This window comes from Onychostruthus taczanowskii, unplaced genomic scaffold (assembly GCF_017590055.1).
Source record: "Onychostruthus taczanowskii isolate IOZ18803 unplaced genomic scaffold, ASM1759005v1 scaffold23, whole genome shotgun sequence".
NCBI classification, from domain to species: Eukaryota; Metazoa; Chordata; class Aves; order Passeriformes; family Passeridae; genus Onychostruthus; species Onychostruthus taczanowskii.
The window spans coordinates 3,723,326-3,744,752 of NW_024499573.1; the positions used below are offsets into that span (position 1 = coordinate 3,723,326).

At 38.9% G+C, this 21,427-nt stretch overlaps 1 protein-coding gene across 4 annotated transcripts in view; it reads right to left on the bottom strand.

Annotated features, from left to right (window-relative positions):
- Positions 1–21,421, bottom strand: part of SRPK2 (SRSF protein kinase 2) — a 126,136-nt gene extending 104,715 nt beyond the window's left edge. For all 4 annotated transcript variants that reach the window (XR_005952735.1, XM_041405461.1, XM_041405458.1 and 1 more), the window contains exons 1-2: positions 21,296–21,421; positions 21,120–21,204 (exon numbers count right to left, since the gene is read on the bottom strand). Coding sequence is in view for 3 of the 4 variants with exons in the window: in XM_041405461.1 (XP_041261395.1) it covers positions 21,120–21,204; positions 21,296–21,311 (101 nt within the window). In the remaining variant the exon portion in view is untranslated. The remainder of the gene's footprint in view (positions 1–21,119; positions 21,205–21,295) is intronic.
- Between the last annotated feature and the right edge of the window lie 6 nt (positions 21,422–21,427).

Genomic DNA, 21,427 nt, shown 5'->3' on the forward strand with positions numbered 1-21,427 from the left:
CAAAAAATCAAAGGTCATACACCTAATGCTTTTCTGGAAAGAAACACCAGCTAATAAATGAAGATCAAACCCTTTTTCGTCTATTGATGGCTTTTCTTCTCATTCTTGAGCAGAAAGTCCAGTTTTAAGTCAAATTATGCTAATTAAATGCAATGATCTCATAGGATTACCACTGTCAAAAGCACTACCTGCTCCCTGAGAAGAGTTCCTAAAGACTTAAAATTTGAAGTCATCAACACTTGGATGAGTGTGTAATCATCAGGACAAACCAGTCCAAGGTCCTTGCTTTTCTACCTTCAAGACAATCGATTAAAACAAGTTCAATGAGAACAGATCTAGAAGTGAGGAAAAATAAAATAGAATGAAATTACTCAAACCACTGAGTCTCCAGTGCAGCTGACAGAGATATCAAAGTTGTAGGGACATCTGCAACATTTATGTCAAGAAGTTTATTTAGATTCTAATGGCTTTATGTTTACATGTAGGCTGCACACAACTCTGAATCTCAGATGGTCCTACCTCTTCAATGAGGCCTTCACTGACCAGTGTATTTAATCTATATCTCATTAAAAATAAAGAAGGTAAGTAAAAAGGCAGAAATATAACTTCTGAAACCTGGTGGGACAGGGCTTCACAGGATAATGCTTTAATATTTGTAGATCATCAATCAAAAATGGAAGGTCACATTTAAGGGAATTTGTTTTCAAAGTAATACTTCTGTATATATATATATATATATATATATATACACTGCAATTACCTAAAAATAAATTGACTATTGTATATTTAATCATTACAGCCAAAGAATACAGTAAGAAAGAATTGTCATTCTCTTTGAATTAAATATCACAAGCAATCCCCATACTGGGTTTGTGCTTGAGGTATTTTTTCCTATGAAAAGGGCACATCTCAAAATTCAGAACTGCTGATACTGATGAGGGAGTTCATGAGTTACCCTGAGTGAGAAATGTCCAACAGGGCTTCAAGAGCCCTCAGCCCATAATTTCTTTCAACAAGAAAGCACAAGAAAGAGTATAAAACCTACTAAGAGGGCAATTTTAGAGAATGTGAAGTGTTTTTCTCTGTTGGAGAGCTGGCATACGGTGAGCTATCACAATGTTCAGTATTATTTACAGAAAACAATTACAGAGCTTACCATTATCTGAAAGATATCAGGTTTAGACTTCTTCAAAATGAAATACAGGTATAGGAAGAAAAATGAAACAAAAAAAAACCCCATTATTTTTAATGTTAGAACAAAAACCATATATACAACATGATAGCTTAATGTGTCTCTGCAACCCTGTGTACTGTGCTCTGGGACCCATTATTTTTAATTAAAACCCCATTATTTTTTAACAAAAACCATATATACAACATGATAGCTTAATGTGTCTCTGCAACCCTGTGTACTGTGCTCTGGGATGACCCTGCTTGGCAGTTCCTGTACAAGTGTCTCCTCCTTATACCAGTGGCCTCTGTTCTGAAAGCTCACATCAATGCCAGCAGGGAAATCCTGCAGAAAAAAACTCTGATGTAATGAGGTTCAAACCAAATTTTTCCCTTGCAAGGCAGACTAAAAATCAAATACTGCTCCAAATTTAAACACCTTGAGAACATTTATAGGAATTTTTTCCCCTTTACTTACAGGCTATTATTAGTTAGATATTTTCTTACCAAAGCACTGGAAAAGCTTGTTCTCTCCTACGATGTATTAGGGCTTCAGGTTTCTAACTATACAGTTCATGTAAAAATATTGCTATACAGAAGAACCAACATCTTCAGTCATCTGTAACATAAGTATCAAGAGTAGGCAAAAGAAGCAAGTAATTTTTAAAACATATATAGTAAAAGAGAAATAAACGCTTTGTCAATCCACATGAACCTGACAAACAATTCCACTTTGAAAATTCTGTAGTACACAGATCTATCACTTGAAGGCATAAAAAATAAAAAACATTTGTTCTGTTTAAAACATCACAAGGGTTAAACCCACCCTCTTATTTTTGATCTCCTTTAGATCTTACAATTAATTCCTGCTTTGATGGAAAACCTGACTACAAATATTCTGAGTGCCTAAGACAGTATTTAACTTTCATTTGGTAATTTAATAACTGTAAATGAGATGCACATAAACAAAGAATTTGTTTGGAGAGCCCCATCAGCTGATGTCTGAGATGGGAATGAAAGGTCCCCTTTGTCTACCTAAAAGATGTTTTTCCAAGTGACCTCTGGCATGTCACTTCAATTGAAAGGAGCCTGAAGCTTTCATGAATCTGAGGTTATATTCCTATGTGACCTTTGCTAAAGACTTTGAATTTACCTAGCCTAAGTTACTACAAAAAGCATCAGTTTGTTAAATTCAGAATATCAAATATGCTGTAAGTAACATCAAAAAATAACAACATGTAGAGTCCAGAACAAAATTAAATGTAGGTCTCATGCAAAACAAAATTGTCTGTTTTTTACTGATGTCTTTCAAATAATGATTCAAGAACATTTGAATACATCAAGTATTTTTAGCAAGTAGCTAAAAATCAGTACAAAACTGAGATTATAAATCTAATAATATTCATCTCCTTATATGGATTTATTAAATTACCAAAGGTCTTGATTTCAGTTCATCACTAGCAGCAGCACAAGCATATAATGAAGCAAATTCAGACTGGCTCATGCTGGAATAATCCACATTGACTTAGCACTTTAATTACTCATGTTTCAGCCTGCTATAAGCTACTGTTAAGGTTTTCCTTTACAAGTCAGGGGTTTTTTTCCTCCCATCAGTGTCTAAATAAGTAGCTAAGTATTCCTAGTTGCTTTGGGTTTTTACTTCCATGGAAGTCTCTCCAAATATGAATAAATGCCCTAATGCCCAGCTTAAAACTTCATTTCCCCAAATTATAAGTTCAAATCCCCAGAAACTTAATATGCCAATTTCTATGATTAATTTTTTCAAAAAAATTCCCAAGCAGCCACCTTAGTGATCTAATTTATTTAAAGTAAAATTAGCTTTCTCTCCCTGTTCTGCTGGTATTAATATTAAGCTGTGTCCCGTTGCAGTTTTGGTGCTTTAACTTGATGTAGGTAACTAGCACTTTGATTGTTCTTCTCACACAACTGAATACAAAGCCTTCCAACCACTTCTGCCCGCTCCATACTTTTCTCCTCAGCACAAGTGCAAAACGCCACAACTAAGGCAGTTACATCACACCCTTATGGTATTCAAAAGCTAAGTTACACAGTATTAGCTTCACTCACACTAATTTCTTTATGCATTGTTAAATAATACCACACAAGCCAAAGAACAGCATAGAATTCCTAACTATGGCTTTCTGAAATTATAACACTGGTCCACCATAACATACATGTTGCAGTCCTGAAACACCACATCTTCAAAGCCATATCCACACTCCTGGTCACTGCAGTAAGGATATGCAGGTAGATCTGTAGTCTAAAGCCAAAAATAAATCAGTGTAGGAATATCTAATTCTTGCTCAAAATTCCAGTCTGAAAACCACAGCGATCAGATTTCCATAACCTTTGCTTTCTACAGACATTCCACCACAGCCTGGCAGTGAGTCACAAATGCAGTCACAAGTCACAAATCCCTGCTAGACATCAATTCCAGGTCTGCAGAACACAAAAGCCATTTTCCAAAGCAGTACAGCACAACATAAGAATAATCTTCACAGCAGCACAGCTCCCTCTCCAGCACAAGGTAAGTCCATAGCAGGATATGGAATAACAAGGTTATCTGGGAGTTATTTTCCTTAATGACAATTCTGATTAGTATTTTTGGTGATTTTAGGAAAAATTTAACCAACTACACAATTTAAGTAAGACAGAAGTATCCTTTTCACCTTCCCTCCCACACTAATTTTCACATTTAGTAATATTTATTAAGCTATATTTGGATTATACTTTCTAATTGTTAAATACTGAGATTTTGAGTATGTTAACTACATAAATTCAACGGGTGGGTAGAAGTACTTGCAAAAATAACTAATCACAAATACATTGTCATAAACAAATTACATAATTAACAGAACCTGACTGCCTATGATTTAAACTTTTTTCCTCATCACTGTTTTACTCCAGTCAGTGCAAGCTTCTCCAATACCCTTCAAATACACCTTCCTAACACAGGACAGCAAAACTCCGACACCTGCCCAGGGCAGAGGTGTTCATCCAGCACTCTGCCCAGCAGGCAATTCCAATGCATTTTCATGGCTTGTCTTTGGGACCCAGATCTCCTGATTTGGTTTTAAGACTAGTCTAGAAAAAGTTGTTGCTTGCAAAACCTGTTAGGTCCCTGGAAGACTTTGAAACTCTCAACTTCCCTGGAATAGTACCTGTACTTAGTAGTTACAAAAATATGTATTCTAGCATTCACTACCATTTCCAGTTTAGGACTGATTTATATGCACATCAAGGGATTTCTTAACATGTAAAGCTCATCTTAGCCCCTCAACATGCTAACATGGAGATTAGTTACATCAGCTGATGCACTTTAAAGCAAATTAAAATAATATTTTAAACCTACCACAGCATGAAGAAGTGAAACCCTCTCTTACCTCACAGACTATTTTAGACAAAAGCATAAGCCAGTGCCCTCTTGGCTCTTAAATCCACCAAAGCAAAATGTGATTTTTACACTGCTGAATAAAAAGAAAAGTTTTGTTCAAAGAAAACCTTTGTCCAAAGAGGACAGCACGCACAGAAAATCTGAAAAGGACAACAGGTGGGACCTTTCACCCATCTCAAAGTAGCAAACTAAGCTGCTCATTCTTCAAGTGAAAAAAATCAGGCTGTGTAGTATATCACAGTAGTTACAAGGACAGTTGTATTTTTATTATATAGTCCCCATGCTCCTAGCAACAAACTACAAAATATCTAATTCTAAGAAACACTCCAAATTGTGCATTTTTGACTGATTTTATCAGTCACACAATACAAAGGGAAGTAGGAAAGAAGTCAACCCAAGCATGCAGCTGACTGATGGCCAGTATTCTGCTTGCTACCAAAGAACTGCCAAACCTTTCTGTGAGGATTAAGAAATTTTTTTTTTTATTTTTTCAAAAAAAATTAGATGCACTAAAGGGTACTAAAATATGCAGCTTTTTTTTCCTGTGGTTGTGGAACTGACTTCCTTTTTACATTTTACATTTGTGTTTATGTTCAAATTGTTCATAAGCACACAGATAACCAGCAGCTTACCCAGCTAAAACTTCAATTGTGTCATGTGAACAGGACTTATAAAGAGCTGTATAAATGATATGTCAAACTTCATTCATGTCTGACAGAGCAGACACCTTTCATTGCAGAAGAAATTAAGTAGAAGTCAACATGTACCTTTTAAAAAGGTAATTACTTGGACACAAATGGAAACAAAGCTTAATATAATAGGAACACAATAGATTCTGTAGCATATAACTTGGTTATCTTTCCAGACAAGATCTTGGGCCTAGGCTACGTGGACAATTTGCCTGAAACAACATGAACATATAGGGGAAAACTCAATACAATAGGAACACTATTTTAGTTTGTATTCAGGATTTAACTAAATGAGCCCTGCAGCCAAACTGCATTGCATTTGCTCTTCTTTTACAAAGTAAAAAACAAGGAAAATAGTTCTACTACACACAAATAAATGTTTTGTATTGCAGCTATCAAAACAGATCCATACTTTGCTGAATGCATTTCTCAAAAGCATGCAGTACTGAACAGGAATGAAAACCCACAAGGGGAGCAGATGGATTCAGATGATTTTAGAGCAAAAACTACTGGCATCTTCCAAAATTTTTCAGACCACCACCAAAACTCATTGTCAACTTTGTATTTATTGTAGTTCTGCAAAGTCACAGCAAATCATTTTTCCCTGCCTGTCACATCACAATTAATGAGCCACTGGAAAACGGACGAACCAGAAAGAATTATTACTTCAGGGTCTACAAACACACACACACTGGAAGCAGCTCCTGAGCACAAATCATAAGGTACAGGAAGAATCAGTGACCTTTACACACTTCTGGTGATTTTAAAGAAACAACAGCTCAATTAGCTTGGGTGCTGAGCGTTCAGCCTGTGCCGCTTTCAAGGATCTCCTGCCTCCCAGGAGCCACATCTCCCTCTCTGCAGGAGCAGCCTGCAGTCCCTGCTCCCCGGGGCTGTGTTGCTGTTAGACACAAAACCAAGTACTGCTCTGCTGAATCACTGGGAGGCATAAACCGAGGGCACACCTACACAATTTACTCTCTTCAAGAAGTAGACGAGAAAATAACAAAACTGTTATTTGCACGGGGAAAAAAGCATTAAAAGCATGCGCAATCTATAAATTTTAAACTGGAAAACATGGCAAAACAAAAATAAAATTGCCTTACATGAAGGGAATTAAGGCTAGCATTTGCAGCATGCATGGCAGACAAAACAACAGGCATCCCACAAAGCATCCCACTTTCTGATGTGTCTTAGATGAAAGCACAGGGCTGTCTACAGAGCACTAGTTCTGACAGGATACTTTCTGAGCCAGGTCGTTCCAGCAGTCCATCTGTTGGCTTTTGCTGTGTTTTTGGGTATTTTAACTTATTTGAAGATTCTTGCTTCCAAAGGAAAAAAAGCTCTCCCAGACATAAATGTGATCAGGGACATGCTTAGTGATTAACCCAGCTGAAATCAGTCAAAGACAATTCAGCTTTCACAAGAACAAAGGCATTCAGTACTCACTCTTAATAGGATTCGTCAGTAGGAAAAAAAATATTCAAATTAAGTACAATTGAAGCATCAGGAAAAAAATCCACAACAAAGAAAGCCTGATGGCACTGAAGTACAAGGAATGTTCAGGTTGTGTCATGGGTGTCTTTGTCCCTGTAGAACCAGGAGCTGCCTGAAGAGGCAAGGGAGCAACGCTAAGGCAGAAAATCACAGAAAGGTATAAGAAAACTGTTAAAGGGACACCCATTTGAAAAGACTCAGATATGGTAAGCCTGTGGTAACACAGACACCAGACCATCACAGAAAGCAAAGCACTCAGAACAAGAATGCCAGGAGGGCATGGACACGTTGTGCAAAGTACATGCCACACCTGGAAGAAAAACTGTTAAGCAGCAATGACATAACATCACTTTTGGATAAAAAAAATCCTGAGAAAAAGGACAGCTAAGAGATGTACAAGTGTTTCTTTGTGGTAGAAGAAATACCACCAGGATTCAAAACTGACACAATCACAGAAAATACACTCTTTTATATATAATATAGGCGAGTTTCTACCTTGCATTAACACAGGCCACCTCAAACATAACCAGGATACTTCACCTACAGAAACATGCAACAATGAATACCAGGAAGAGGAAAAACAGCAAGAAAGGCAGCATTAGATTCTGGATCAGTCTAAAAACCTTTAACTGCATTTGCCAACTCATTTTGTCTGCTAAGTGAATTTCAGCATTTACATTCCCTGCTCAGTTATCCCAGATACAATATCGATGTGGCTTTACTGATCCCTATGCCTAAGACAGCCCATAACCATGAAGCACTTTCTACACAGCCTCTAACAGTGTAGTGCATAAATTATAAATTACTAAACTTAATAAAAACCTTAATAGCAGCAGACTTTACAGGCATAGGTCTTACCACAATACAAAGTTTTGGAAATATTTTCCTTTTATCCCAGTAGTGTTTAAATGTCTACTGTAATAGAGTAAGATTAAACCACCTACTCTTAAAGGCAGTGCATGCAGAGAACCACCTTAAAGCAACAATACCACCATGTACGATGTAATTACTTACCTCAAAAAGAAAATGGAAAAGAAACTGAAGTAAAAAAACTTAAACAAGCAAACAAAAAATAAAAATCCTTAATGGCACAATCCTTAATTGCCTACACCTCATATACTAGACATAGCAACTTATAAGAACACTACCACTGACTTTAGGAAGGACCACTCACAACTCTTTGAACAAGCAGTCCAGTCTGATCTATGACAGTTTACTGGGCACAAAGACCATCAAATCAAGAATTTTCAATACCACTTGAAAAGCAGCACTTGAAGGGAATGCTTGTGCTGTATCAACCACACCACAAATGGATCAGGAGAAATTGCATGACATAAGGACTGAGAAGCATAGTCACTGCAAAACCCTAATACACAGCAGATAAACAGAACAAAGGCAAAATATAAATCACTCCAAGATAAATTCGTTCCTCTAGAGACTGCCTGATAAAATTATTATAAGTCCTAATAAAATAAAGACTAAGTATTAAAGCAATAGACAGCACTACCTCATCAAAACTACCCAATGGTCACTGCAGGGTTGCTGACATGCCCATTAGTGACAGAACAAAGCATTGGAAATAAACCCCAAAAAGGTAAAGCACCCAGGAAAAAAGCCTAACAAGAGCACAGCATACTACACAGATGTTTCAAAAATGCATGTGGAGTGGTACAGGCAGGATGGAGCAGGCAGACAGGAGCTCCAGTAAAACCACACTGAAGCAGAAATGTCACATGCCAGCAATTTCATTATACGAATTCCCAAAGTAATAACCCAAACAGGAGCTTCAGCAGGAATACCAGCAAAAGCATCTTCAATAAACATGCTGAAAAAAGATATACATATCTAAATAAAAGGACCAGAGACCTCTGATAAGACAAGCCCTGTGGCATGGGATATGGTTTCTGTATGGCTTAGCTGTGCAAGTCTCTTCAGTTTTCTCTCTCACATACAAACCCAGCCTGTGTGCTGTACAATGGCACTCACACCAAAGAAGATATAATATTAATTAATACCCATTAATAAGTGCCTGCTTGTAATAGACAATTAAATATTTCATTACTTCACCCATAGCCCTAAGTAAATTAATATTGATTTTAAATTAAGTCATTTGAAATGTTTCATGTTCACACCATTAAGGATTTGTTTCTCAAGTAAAGCTGATACAACCTAACTTGGAGGTTAAAACAAGTTTCATCAAGAAATAGCATGATAATAGTTCACCTTTGCAAATGTCTAACAAATATTGCAGAAATACACAAAAGAGAAAACCACATTTCCTCTCTATCCAACCAAATACACCCAGCTGTCCTCAGTCACCAATCACCCACACCAAGTGCTTTGGAAGAACACTTCCTCTCTACAACAAGAAAATCTTGCATACAACAAGTTGTAATGTTTTCACTTTAATCAAACCTACTCCTTAGTGCCCCATTTTAGATGACAACTTGAACTGCATGTATTGGAAATTTTTTAATTGATATTGCCACCTAGCGGCTTGTTGCAACAATATTAAATAATCATAAAAGCCAGCAGGAGAACATCAACATCTACAATAATTTTCCCAAGACCCATCAAATATGGTTTTTCACCAGTACAGAAAAATCTAATTCTGCTTTCCACTCAAAACAAAGGAAATCCCCAATGACTACATACAGAATTAATCCTAAGGTAGTACATACTCCCCAAAATAAAATTATTTCTACGGCCAGAATAAAACTGCATCATAAAATCATTTGGTTTATGTTATGTAATAATACAATATTGAAAAACTCTCCAAGCACAAAACTCCAGAGGAGAAGGACCACTATGAAAAATCTATGTATAAAGTTTACTTTTTTCACTTTCTTGAACACCAAATAGAGAAGAGGAACGTATTTCCCATCTCTCTGGTCCTCTGTTTAACGTAGGTCTGCTGTTGTGTTTCATGTCAAGATTATTTGAATACCCTAAATACAGAAATTAAAATGCAGAACAAGTCCTAATATAAGGGAAAACAACTTTCAAATTAATTCTGCTGGCAAGTGTATCTTAAGTTATATGAGAAAATCAGAACTAGACAAAAAGTTCTTAGTATGTACGCAGCTTTTCCACTGCTATTTCATATAATAATAAAATTGCTTAGGTTGGAAAATATCTTTAAGATCATCAGCTGGAACCATTGACTTACCATCACCATGTTCAGCACTAAACCATGTCCCTAAGCACCACACCCACATGCCTTTTGAACACTTCCACAGGTGGTGATCCCATCACTTCACTGGGAGTCCATTCCTTTGGCCATCTGAGCACCCCTTCAGTGAAGGAACTTATCCTAGTATCCAATCTAAGCCTCCCCTGGTGCAACCTGAGGCCATTTCCTCTGGTCCTGTCACCTGTTCCCTGGGACAACAGGCCAACCCCTCTGGCCACAGCCTCCTGTCAGGCAGCTGTGGAGAGTGATAAGGTCACACCCGAGTCCCCTTTTCTCCAGGCTGAACACCCCCAGCTCCCCCAGCTGTTCCACATCAGACTTGTGTTCCAGACCCTTCCCCAGCTCCACTGCCCTTCTCTGGACTCTCTCCAGCCCCTCAATGTCCTCCTTGTACCGAGGGGCCCAAAACTGAACACAGGATTTGAGGTGTGTCCTCACCAGTGCCGAGTACAGGGGGCAATCCCTGCCCTGCTCCTGTGGCCACACTGCTGTTCATGCGAGCCAGGATGCCATCGGCCTTCTTGGCCAGCCTCAGCCAGGCACACACAGGCTCACTGTGATCCACACCAACACACACACAGAAAATAGTCCCACAGCTAGAGATTACCCTGCTCCTTGTTCACACTACAGCCATCTTCAGTATCTCATGGAAGCATTGGCATTTATCATGTAGCATTAGTAAAAACTGATTGACAAGACAGTAATTTTCATACTTTCTGCTTCTACGTCCCTATTTCTAATGGACAAAAAATACTTTCTTTTTACCTTGCTCCTTCAAAAACCTCCATAATTTTCATGCGTCTCTGCATCCAAGCTTTTTTCACAGCACAAGGTTCAACAAGACCAATGCCAGGTCCTACAGTTTGGTCACAGCAACCCCAGGCAGCACTACAGGCTTGGGGCAGAGTGGCAAGAAAGCAGCCCAGTGGAAAAGGACCTGGGGGTGCTGGTGGACAGTGGCTGAACATGAACCAATGCAAGCTCAGGTGACCAAGAAGGCCAATAGTATTATTATAGCACAGCCCACAAATATATATATATATTTACATACACATAGAGAGAGAGAAACTGGTTATTAATCCACATTTTTATATATTTTTTATAAAAACAATACTGATGTCATAATCAGAAAAAAAAAAAAAATAAAAAAATATTATTTTCCTTAACCTTGATGAGATACATAGACCAGGTCTTTTGCTTAAAATATCATCCTCTAAAATACTCAAAAGATCTCTCCATTATTTGCTGCCATATTTCTGATCTACTTCAGAACACTAAGTATTTCTGTAATGAAGGTAATACATTAAAATTGCATTCAAGCCCTTTCAACTATATTTTGCTAAAATGTTTATCCAATGTTTAGTCAATTCAGTGCTACATAATGCTCTCCTCTTATATCTCAAAGCCCTTAGAGTTTCTTTCATGACCGCAGGTACAAAGGTTCTATTGCGAGAATAAATAAGAGCTTTCCAATGAGGTGCTGAATAACTATATGTTAAATGTAAAGAAAAACAAAAGCTACTCTGCAAACCACCAATATTTCAAGACAGTACTTCAACAAGATACAACCTTCACAGGTCTTTCCAAAGCTTATTTGCAAATGAGAACTTTCCCACTACCCAGGTTTTCCCACTAGCTACTACTGCAGTTCCCAGCAAGGAAATAATTTAGGATAAAAATAAAACAGTTTAAGATTATATAGACTTTCTGTAAAAACAAAGCAGATTTGGAATCTTAAAGCTAACTCTCTTACAATTTTTCAAATGTACAGGAAGAACCCCTTCCTCTGGCAGCATCCAGGTTACCTGAATAGAGAACAGTGATTGCTGCTCACCACGGATCACACTAAGCAAGGCCATGGAGCCAATAAAAATGCTGCTGCCGCTGTTTGTAATGAGCCACAGGCTTTGTGTTAAGGTGAGCCTTGGGACTTTCCACGTTCTGACTGAAGATTTGGCCTACCTAGAGATTTGTTTCATCACTGAACAGCAACAACCCACTGATCAAAGGACTGTTACCTACTTTTTCAGCTATTGCTTCACCTTGTACAGTTGTGCAGCGTAGCACCCATTGTTATACATATATCTGGAACTAATGTAGCAATAATAATTATTCATAATAATAATATTGTGTAAATAACATACATAATATAATAACATGATATTTAAGATGCTGAAATAAAATGCAGTATAAAGGGTTCAAGACATGGAACCACTGCAGAGGACCAGAATGTGACAGGATGATACAGAGACTTGGGGCTACAAGCACCTCACCAGTGTTCAGCTGCTGGCTGCAGAACTGCAGCCTGGGAGCTGGGCAAAACCACTCACAGAACCAACAAAAGAACAAGCATCAAACTGTTGTGAAATACACCATTGTATAGTAAATCTGGATGGCTTGACATTGATTGTAACATGGATTTACAAGGCAGCACAGAAATAACCTGCAGAACCACATAAAAATTATTCAAATGGATTTCAGAATAAGGAGTAAAAAGCCACCAACATCAAGCTCATAGACCTCTCAGCAGGGCCAGGAGGCTGATGACTGGCAATATCCCTCCCTTCTCCCAACTGAAACTATCCATCCCAGAAATGAATTCCACTCACCAGTGGACACATACAGTAATCCCACACACTGACATATAGAAAAAACTATAATGAAAACAGAAAAACTTTAAAAATAAATCTGTGGTTTTGATTCAATATATGTACTCAGCTGTAGTTTATTTTCATGTTCCTTTTAGTTGCAGCTATTAAAAATTCTCTGTTTTCACTGGCATGGCAGAGCACAAGTCAAGGATTAAGACAAGCAGCTTCTGCAGAGAAGGTACAAGTGGAAGAGAAGGGAGTCTGATCTACTTTATCTCAAGTTTTCATAATGCTACAATTAGGACAAGATATGGCACCATGTGAGACACAAGCTACTGAGAGTCACTCTGGAAACACAAAATTAGATCAAAATTATCATTTTTAAAGAGTAACATCTTTATTCCCAAGACAATTATTCTCATTACACAAAACTGATTTTCTGGTATCAGAAATAAACATTAGAGAATACAAGTATACTACCTTTCAATTATAAGAACAGGATAAATAATTTTATTTCCTATACCATGTTTCTTATACAATATGTAAAAAATTAGTCTAACTTTTTTGCAACATTTTTAGGTAAACTAACCGATTCTCAATAACACTTGTTTTAGACAAATGAAGAAAAAATGGTATTGTCTATTGGAATAAATAATTTCAACCTTGTTTTTAAATGCTGTGAGAATTAGCACTGAGAATGCAACACTTAAAAGTAACTGATCCATACTAAAAATCAAACCAGTTATGTAACAGGTATCTGGTGATCTAAAACACAGTGATAGCCTCAGAGTAGTTCTTTAAAGCTTTATCTCACATTTTAAGTCCACTTCAGATTCACACACTGTGTTTTCACATCCGGCTTCCCAAGAGCCTTGACTGGCTGGTGTGCCCAAATCATGTCTGCCCACAGCAGCATTGCTGAGTTCATCACAAAGCTTCCAACTCCCAGCACTGCTCATTCCTGATTAAAGAGTGGCTCTATGAAATGCACAGTGTGGAAGCAGCTACCAAAAATCTGTGTGTCATCTCCTCAACACTGTTGACACAATCCAACTTACAAGTTACTACATAGAAAACATTTCTGGGAAACAAAAAAACAAACACTAAAATCTCTAATTAACTTTAAAAAGAGAGGCAATGCTCTGAGAGTATTTGACTGGAATGTGATTAGATGTCTAGGGACCAGCATAATGGACTTGGACATCAACATGTGCTGAGACACCGTGTTACTAATATACAAAACAGGTCATCCCAAGCAATAAACTACCTTAAAAAGAAAAAAAAAAAGTCAAATGCTTTTTCAGATACTATTATCCATGAAGATGATTTTTATTCTTTTGAACCAGAACTCGTAATAGTATCATGAAGCTCCTGGTTGTATCCAGGTTTCCCTGACACTTTACAACATTCACCAGGGAATAAATGCTGGCAAAAGGGATCTGTCATAATGTGCCTTCTGACACCAGGAAAGGGAACTTGAAAGAAAGCTTAAGCCTCTGATCTCCTCAGGGCTCCCTCTTTCATAAAAGTGCTGAATTGTGACTGCTGCACTAAAAAGAAAAATCATTTAATGACCCATACAGCCTCATTCTAACCCAGTCACCATGTGTTTGTTCTGTAACTCAGAGTTACCTGGCAGCAGCCAAGCAGCATGCTGATACCTGTGTGTTAGTGAAACTTGAAAGCAATGCTTCCCTTTCAATCACTCACCTTCCAACTCCATCAGTCTGCTGCTTTTGATTATGCTGCAGAAGGGTTGTGAAGCTACTGGCCATCCCTTGCACACCAAAGCCTAGCATGGCTATAATCTTATGACTGACACTTGCACATGGCATGTTGAAATAAGCTTGAAATTCCTTAGGCATCTTGACTCTTACTTCACAGGTGAGTGAACTACTGAGCTATTACATAAGCATGAGAACTGAAACCTTAAAATAAAGCTACTTGTTCACAGCAACTGAGGAAATAATCTGAATTCTTAGATTCTCAACTTTAAAGCAATCCCAGGCTCATTTTGGTATCAAACTCAGACCTGCAGATGGCATCAAAGCCTACAGGAAAGTAGCATTTCAAGCATGCCCATTCCTTCAGTATTTTTCACTCCCTGGAAAGCCTCCTCACCCTATCATCATAACCTTCCTGTTCTTGGGCATCAAAGCTCTTCTCAAACACACCTCTACTGGTTCACTGTACACTGGGATTTAGGAGCTACTCCAGCTTCACAGCTCCTTCCTGAGACGGGTACAGAAGTGCCACACATTAGCCACCCTGTTTGGCTCCAGGCTCACAGATCCTGTCAGGCTTGTGAACACTGTCAGCTGCTGCAAGTGATCCACAGAGGTGGCCTTGAAAATCTAAGGGCTGCCACAGTAATTTAGGTCAGACACATACCTAGGCCAGTATTATACCACTGGGTGCCAGAAACATATGCTTGGAGATGAGTACACAAGTGGATCACTCTGTATTAGGACAAATTTGCTTGACAGGTCTTCAGCAAACAGGGGCTTGGAAAATCACAGTGCACTGACAACAGCATTCTTAAAAACTACTGATGGTTCTGGTTACCAGTCTTCTCCTTCTTAAACCCACCTGTAACTTGGACTCTACAACATATTGCAAAGCCACATTCTGCCTCTTATACTGTACAAAAAGAAGTTGGGTTGGGTTTTTTCCCACTGGAGTCACTCTTTGAATACCATTGTTTTGTAATTAATAAAGGCAAGTTATTTCTTCTTCCCTTTCTATACCTGTAATGATTTTTTTAGGCATATCAAAATGCTTCTTAATCACCTTTACATATCTGAAATGTACTGGTCATAAATAAGGTTACCCAATATCCTCAATCACCTTTCCTACCTTCTTTGAGCAGTTTTCAGTTGTACATAATCTTTTATGAGACAGTATGATGTGAACCATGTAATCATCATAAATGTAAAACACCATTTATAAAGAAGCACAATTTATCTTAAAACATTAGCTTTCAAACATTAAAACAGCCATAAAAAAGAGTAGGCTTTATTTATTACATATTTAGTCAAGCACCTTACTTAACTCTCAGCTGCATTTAACTGCATTCTTTTAATGACTTTTTACTTGTATTTTAATGATTTTTATTAAGTACTTGGATTTTTTAATGATTTTAATGATGTTTTAAAAAATCTACATCCCAGTCAGTGATGAAGGAATAACACCACATTCAGGTGAGCAACAACAGGAGTGTAACAAGCAGCAGACAGTTATTACACAGAGAAATTACTGAGGTGAAACATGAGACTAGAAAAAGCAGAGCAGTACTAAGGGCAGAAATATGTCCCAAGAGAGCTTTCTTTAGAAACATGAATACGAAACCAATACAATTTTAATACAGTTTGTAAACTAGTGAACAGCTGATTTTAACATTGGAATTTAAGGTAAATATACTGTAGCAAGACTGTTCTGACCTTTATCACTGCAACAAGAACAGTAGAGACATAACTTTTTTTCCTTAGGGATAGGAAAATATAATTGACCTCTAATGATGGAATACTCCCTTCCATTTTAGAAAACTGCAAACTAAGCATTGATAATAGCTCAAGGCAACTGAAGCCCTTGGTTCTTTTAATCTCCTATATTCAAATTATCAACTTTTAATTAACTAACTTCTGTTGAGGAAAAACAGTGAGGCACCAATACTGTCAAGAAGCATTATTCCACCAGGGTCTATTCAGTAGTTTGCCTTTAACCAAGAAGCTCAAGATAAGATTCCTTTAGCATTAACACTCAAAAATATTTCCTTAGCAGAACATCACTTCATTATGGAGGACATCGATATAAAAGTCAAAAGTCTGTCAGCTGCTTTGCTGGACAAAACTAGAATATGTATTATTTAGACATACACACTATTTTAATCCTAGGGTTTTCCAATGTATAACTTAAAATAAAAACAGTACACATGAAATGCAGAAAAAGTTAGTACCTTTACAGAGGTTCACTTTGAAATTTAAACCACCTTTTTCAGCCAAAAAGCTTGTTCAGAAAATCTTCTTTAAATAGAAAAAATTCTTCTGTGGTTATCTTAGGCTCAGATGCAGACTGCTGCAATTCTGTTCTGTTGCATGTGCTTTATTATATTAGGCTCATTTTTCCAGCCACTTCTGCACATTATCAGAGATCCATCCAGACATAATAGTTTACAAAGGCAGAGTTCATCCTAAAAGGTGTATTACTGGGGAAGACAGTGAACACAAGAAGACTGCTATCAAAGCTCTGCCAAATTCAAATAGGACCATCCCTCTTACACTTACCATATGCTCTAACTGTTAACAGATTAAAAGTGAAAAATGAGATAACAAGGATGAGGATTGTAGAGAAAGGGAAAAACAAAAAGTCTTGCTAGAAAAACCAGGAAGCAAGGGTTAGCACTTCAAATATAGGAAGGATGATACAAACAGTACTTTAAAGATACAAATACTGGGAACTGTAATGACAGATAGACAATTTTTTGTTTCTTCAAATATTAATATTTTTAATTTCGTTTTTAAACAACCCAGTAAAAGAATGCCCATTCCCAGAGTCCCCATAGGCAATTTGAACAGAATTAGGTATTGATTATTAAAATATAGGCTAGCTTGCAAAGCTATGAGTCTGGTAGAATCACAACAAAAGCAATTACTACTAAAAGAGAAGGGATCAATTACGAATACAACTGCTACATAGTTACATTTTCATTTTATCATTTAGTTTTCTTTGGTAGAGAACTGAAGTCACCTTACTCACTTTCATCAGATATTGGCATAACTTTGGGTTCTACTCTTCTGAATTTTTCCTAATCCTCCTCTTTAAAAGCTTTCAAAAATTTAACATTAGCTTCTTTGATATTCTTCAGTAAATTATCCCAAGAAGAAAAGAAAAAAACTTCACAAACGTTACGCTTGAGGGGCAGATACAAGACCACTGCAGACTGTGGGAGTGTATGGCCACTCTCATATAGAAGGGCCAAGAGCTACATCCACAGCCTTCGGTCAGTGCCCAGAATATTCAGCCAGTGTTCATGGGAACAGGAACTACCTAACAGATGCTGCTTCTAAGGAAAAAAAACACTGAAAGAGGATGAAAAACACTGTGGTAGAGAAACAGTAACAAACAAAAGCAGCACATGACTTTTACACTTTTAAGATTCCATAATAATGTATATATCCTAAACCTTGATAGCTGTACAATACTTGTGGGTTCAAGAAGTTAGACATCTGGAAGTGCACAGTGCAGAAATCTGGCACTTCCCATATTAGCCAACACGGATGTACTGCACCGCTGCAAAGTAGTATCCCACGGTCTGTATCACCTGTTCTAAAGTACTGCTTAAAAACAAAACCAAAAACCAATCTTGGTATTTGGATTTATATATTTCTATCAAAATATGCAGCATACATAATCCTCTCTCCACAGGCTCTCACACACCATCATCTAGATTTTTTTTATTTTTTTTTACTTACCAAATGCTTTGGATAAAGATGTACAGTTGACGTGCTGCAGAGGACAACTCTAACTGGGTAGTCACTTGGGTTTTGTCACATTCACTTAGAAATAAAGTCAAGCAAAAAAATATACCCAAGGTAGAAGGTTACCCCAGTTGAAGTCTGTACTGGTCTGAACTTAAAGAGGCACCATTCTGCTGAATGCAAAAGGCAGGTGTAGCTGAGCAGTCTGTTAGCACCAAGTGAAGGACAGTAAACAGGCTTGTCTGCCTGTAAGCAAGTTTATCTCTGAACAGACTCAAGCATCTGTCAAAATCACTATTTCACACACCTCTCTCAATGCAGACCTCCACTTTAAGGAGAAATAAATCGCAGAGGACCCAAAGTAATAATTGTGATTAATCTTTTGTCCAGATGAAAAAATACGTGAGTAGTTTGGACACATTGCATGCAAATTCATCTATTACAACCAAAATCAAGTGCTAACTTATCATAATACAGTGAGATACTCTGTTTCAGTAGCCTGGATGTTTGATTTCAAAGTAAAGCCATTCCAAGTAAATTTTATTATTACATGTAACTATAGGTATAGTCTTGATTCAAGACAAAGTGCTTTCTCTAAAAAATATGAGACAGCTTCCATTTTATTTTTTTTTTACTCTATTCCAAAAAAAAAAAAACAAATCCAGATTCACCTCCACCAGTTCTCACTGACTTCTGGGGTCAACACTGAGCAGCTACAGGACCAATCTTACAGCATGCTTTGGCAAATAGGGTCATAACAGACAAAAAGCTGTTCAGGGTACTGCAATTTTTTTTTTGTGTCATCACCTTAATACTCTTCAAACAAAAGCCTGCAAGTAAGCTACAATACGATATAACTCTCCTAGCCAATTTTACAAGAGGAATCCTGCAGTTCTCTTTGAAGCACATTGTTAACAGCAACAATGGAAGTTACTCCATAAAGCTTTGACCGGGCAGAGGAAAGTTTTTGTAAGAACCAGTTAAAAGAAAAACTGCTTTGGATTCAAAACTAAGTCATAATTTCAGTACAGGGAATTTATGGTATAGAATCTCCACCCCTCAAATCAACATTTTAATTTGCAGATACTGTACATTTGATGTGCATCACAGACACCATATGCCTCTAAAGTACTAGAACATGCTGTAGCAGTTGAATTTAAAGCTAGAAACAGGACCAAAGAGATACTGAAAATGTCTGATACTGGTTTTACTTTGGGGGTCTCAACTATTTGCAAGGAGACTTAAAAACTTGAAAGGAGTTTTGGTTTCATATAGAAGCATGAAACAGAGTAGGTCATCTCCAGAGCACAGAAGTGGTATGAAGAGAAAACATACACAGCAGAAGAGAAAAGATGGCTCTTGTCAACTACAGCAAAACCACTTGTTTCATAAGGCAACTGATCAGATTGGAGCACTGCATCTGGAAATGCCGACTCAGCCAGGCAAATGGCCAGCTCCTGACTGTGCACCCTGACTTCACAGTAGCCAGCTTCTTCAGCAAACACAAAGACTACCAGTTCTGAACTTATTCTCTGTGAAAGCAAACTTTTAACAAACTCATTCAGTAAAACATCCCACTTCGCTCACCTGAGAAGGGTATTGAATGCTCTATCACCTAAGAATAGAAGTTTATTAACAACCTTGTGGTTAACACTTAACTGAAAGCTTCAAAAATAACTCTGAACCTAGAGCTACAATGAAATTTAACCTATTTCCATTTTCAAACTGGCAAAAGACAAATCCATGTAACACTACAAACTGAAGGTCTTTGGAAACAAGGGAATCAATTACTGCCTATCTTGCACATAACATTTGTTTCCATTGCAGTAACTCCAAATTCAAACAACTGAAAGTATAATACAGCTTTTACACAATGCTGGAGGAAACACCACAAGTGGAACAGGATGTGAACAAAATTTAGCTGCCAAAGTCCAATCACCACTACACCAGCACCTCATCTATGTTATTTTTACCCATCCTAATGGGGAAAAAGCACTCATTCATTGTAACTAGAAAAAGAAAAAGCACACCAAACACTTCATGGTCAGAGATATATTATTATTATTTCTTCCAGCAGAAGTCACAAAAAGACCTTGCCCCCTGAATCATTTGCCATAGCACACAGCAGCATCTCTCCCCCCCACATCTATATCCATCCATCCATCAGACACTGCTTCCCAGTTCTAAGACTAGCCAGCTAGGAGGAGAGGGGAACGAGTGACATGAGGACGTATTTCCCTGTCAGAACAAAGCAGGTAGACTGGATCCCCAAGTAACGAAAACAAAGACAAGAGCCTACTGGCAACTTAATGAGTCACCAATAAAGTTCCACTGAACAAAACACAGTGAAAGTTAGTGACACAAGCATGTAATCCTTCAAGGACAAAAAAATGAAAATAGTCCAAAGCCATAGTGTCCTAGGAAAGAATAAAGTGTGGTAAATAGAGGATGGAAGAATGTTCCCATGTGATTCAGTGAGCAAGTATCATGAGTAAAGATCAACCAGACAGTGACAAGAACATGAAGGGCTAGCAGAAGACAAGAAGGGGAAAGCAGAGAACAACTTCTGTTCTTATCTGTCGGATTAACAGACACTTAAACCAAAGAGATACTGGTATCAGCATCCTTGGCGATTAGACACATCTGGGAAGGGGGAACAGTCTGATGGTACCGAGAAGGATGAAAAAAGGACTGCCTGTAGATGGGACAATGATGCAGAAAGAAACCTCGGAACAGAAAGCACTGGGAAACGGGACCACAAAGATGAGAGAACTGGAGGGAGAACCAAGAGGAACACGTGGGCTCGGCAGATGCCCGACAAACCGGGGATTCTCAGGGCCGGCGGCCGGAGTGCCGGGCGCGCAGCGGCGGCCCTGCCCGAAGGATGCTGAGCCCGGCGCCCGGGCTGGGGACGGTCCCCGAGCGGCGGTGGCGGCATTCCCCGTGGGCGCTGTGCCCTGCCGGGAGCCGCCGTGCGTCCCGCGGGGGTCACGGGGCGCCGGCAGCCCCGCGCGGGGGCACGCGCGGACAGCGGAGGGGTCGCGGGGGGAGGCTCCGTCCCGGCGGGTCGGGGGTCCCCATACTCACTTTTTGTGGGCCGCCGGGTGCTTGTCCCTCCTGCCGGCCGCCGCGGACTGCTTGGGCCGCCGCCTGCGGGCCTGCAGGGCCAGCACTGCCGGGAGAAGAGAACAGCCGGGAGCCGGCGTGAGCAGCGGCGGCCGCGCAGTCCCCCCCGCTCCCGCCCGCCCGGCACAGCGCGGTACCTTTGCGCGAGTTCATCGCTCCGCGCCGCTCGCTGCTCGGCGGGCGCGCCGCTGCCCGGCTCCGCTCCCGCTCCCGGCTCCGCTCCCGCTCCCGGCCCCGCCGCCAGCCGCGCGCCGGGCACCGTCCGGCAG